At 43.6% G+C, this 1,596-nt stretch overlaps 1 protein-coding gene across 1 annotated transcript; it reads right to left on the reverse strand.

Moving 5' to 3' along the window:
- Positions 1 to 553: 553 nt before the first annotated feature.
- On the reverse strand, positions 554 to 1,402 carry LOC106321490. Its single transcript, XM_013759749.1, has one exon. The coding sequence runs from the start codon at positions 1,400 to 1,402 to the stop codon at positions 554 to 556; it is 849 nt and encodes a 282-aa protein (XP_013615203.1).
- Between the last annotated feature and the right edge of the window lie 194 nt (positions 1,403 to 1,596).

Consider the following 1,596-nt stretch of genomic DNA (forward strand, 5'->3'; position numbering starts at 1 on the left):
TCCCCACGTGAATTCATTCCCAAAAGAAGGCAACTCGGCCAGTTCACTGGCTTGTATCATATCATTGAAGGGTTGAAAATGCGCTTCACTTCTTCTCGGGCCCTCAAGCTTTTCTCCATTGTGTCTTATCGCATTAAAATCACCCATAACACACCAAGGGATTTTGCGGTTAATCCCTATTCTTGTCAACCTTTCCCATACTCTAGGCCTTTCTTTATAAACAGGATGGCCATAAACGCATGAAACAAAATAAGAACCGATACTCGACTGTACATGAAAGTCTACCAGATTCTTATCTACAAACTTGAAATCCAGCCTAACTGAATTTTTCCAAAAAAGGGCTAAACCTCCGCTATACCCAATGGGATTGACCGTGATGAGTCTGTCAAATCCCAACCACTCTTGAAGGTCTACCAAAGCATCTCTTCCATTTTTAGTTTCCATCAAAAACAAAACATCGGGAGCATGTTGTTTCCACATCTCCCGGAGTCTTGGAATCACCAAATTGTGTGCACGGCCCACGCCTCGGCAATTCCAACTAATCATAGCCATTTCAGAGATTGGGCGGTGCCTCATTTGGGACCACCGCTGGTTTCTTAGACCTTGGGGAGTATTGAGATGTCTCCACATCATTCGAACTTTTCCTTTTCTCTGCAACGGCTGGAGCTTTATCTTTCATCTTCCCTTCTCTAGAAGCTTCAGCCTTAAAATATTTTCCCCTAGCCTTTCTGACAAAAGAACCCGGTCTCCTCCTTTGGTAAGTTTTCCTCCCTTTGGTCCCGGAAGAACAAGCATCAGAGATGCCAATGTTATAACCCGTAGGACCTCTAGGATTCCAACTACCAGTAGCAGAATCAGAAAAGGCAGCAGTATCAGACATCATACCCATGTTTCTAGGTTCCAAAGACATCGCATTACCAGCTCTAATGGCAGAGGCCATAAGCTTACTTCCTCCATGAGAAATCACATCTTTTGGGAGTTCTTTTTGGCTCTGGAAATCAAAAACAATGCCTTTGCCCTTGTCAAGGTCAGAGGTGAAGATAGGAGCCGGTTCAAGCCTGAGAAAGCTTTTCTGAGCGATCGGATCCTGCTCCACTTCTTTTAGGGACCACTTGATTCTTTCTTTTCTTGCCATTTTCTCAGCTCCTTCAGCATCCACCAAGTACTGTCTCATTCCTTCTAACACTTCCTCCGCAATTTTTGGCTTTCCATTCTGAGGATTAATACCAACTTGAGATTCCAGAACCACTCCAAACAGAGGATCATCCTCTCTAATAGTTTTCTCAATCAAAGGCTTCTGAAGACAAACTGAACCTTTTTCTTTGAGCAAAGCAGCAGCCTTGGCAGCTTGGAAGAAATGGCAGGAACTCTGTTCATGCGTCAATCTTTGGCAGTGTAGCATCTCTTTTGAAGTCTCTCATAATCATACAAGATTTTCACAACCTCCCCACCAGGAACATTAACAGTTTTAAACCGTCTGAGAGGCTTGGAGACATCAAACTTGACTTTAGCTCTTATATAATCATTGGTCTGCGGTTTGTTTGGATCGAAAGCAACTTCGATGACTTGACCAGCAAACTCTGCAAGGTCAGTAAG

The sequence above is a fragment of the Brassica oleracea genome, unplaced genomic scaffold (genome assembly GCF_000695525.1).
Source record: "Brassica oleracea var. oleracea cultivar TO1000 unplaced genomic scaffold, BOL UnpScaffold01775, whole genome shotgun sequence".
Classification (NCBI taxonomy): Eukaryota; Viridiplantae; Streptophyta; class Magnoliopsida; order Brassicales; family Brassicaceae; genus Brassica; species Brassica oleracea.

Coding starts and splice junctions, on each gene's coding strand:
- LOC106321490 (XM_013759749.1), bottom strand. CDS start 1,402: ATGCTACACTGCCAAAGATTGACGCATGAACAGAGTTCCTGCCATTTC.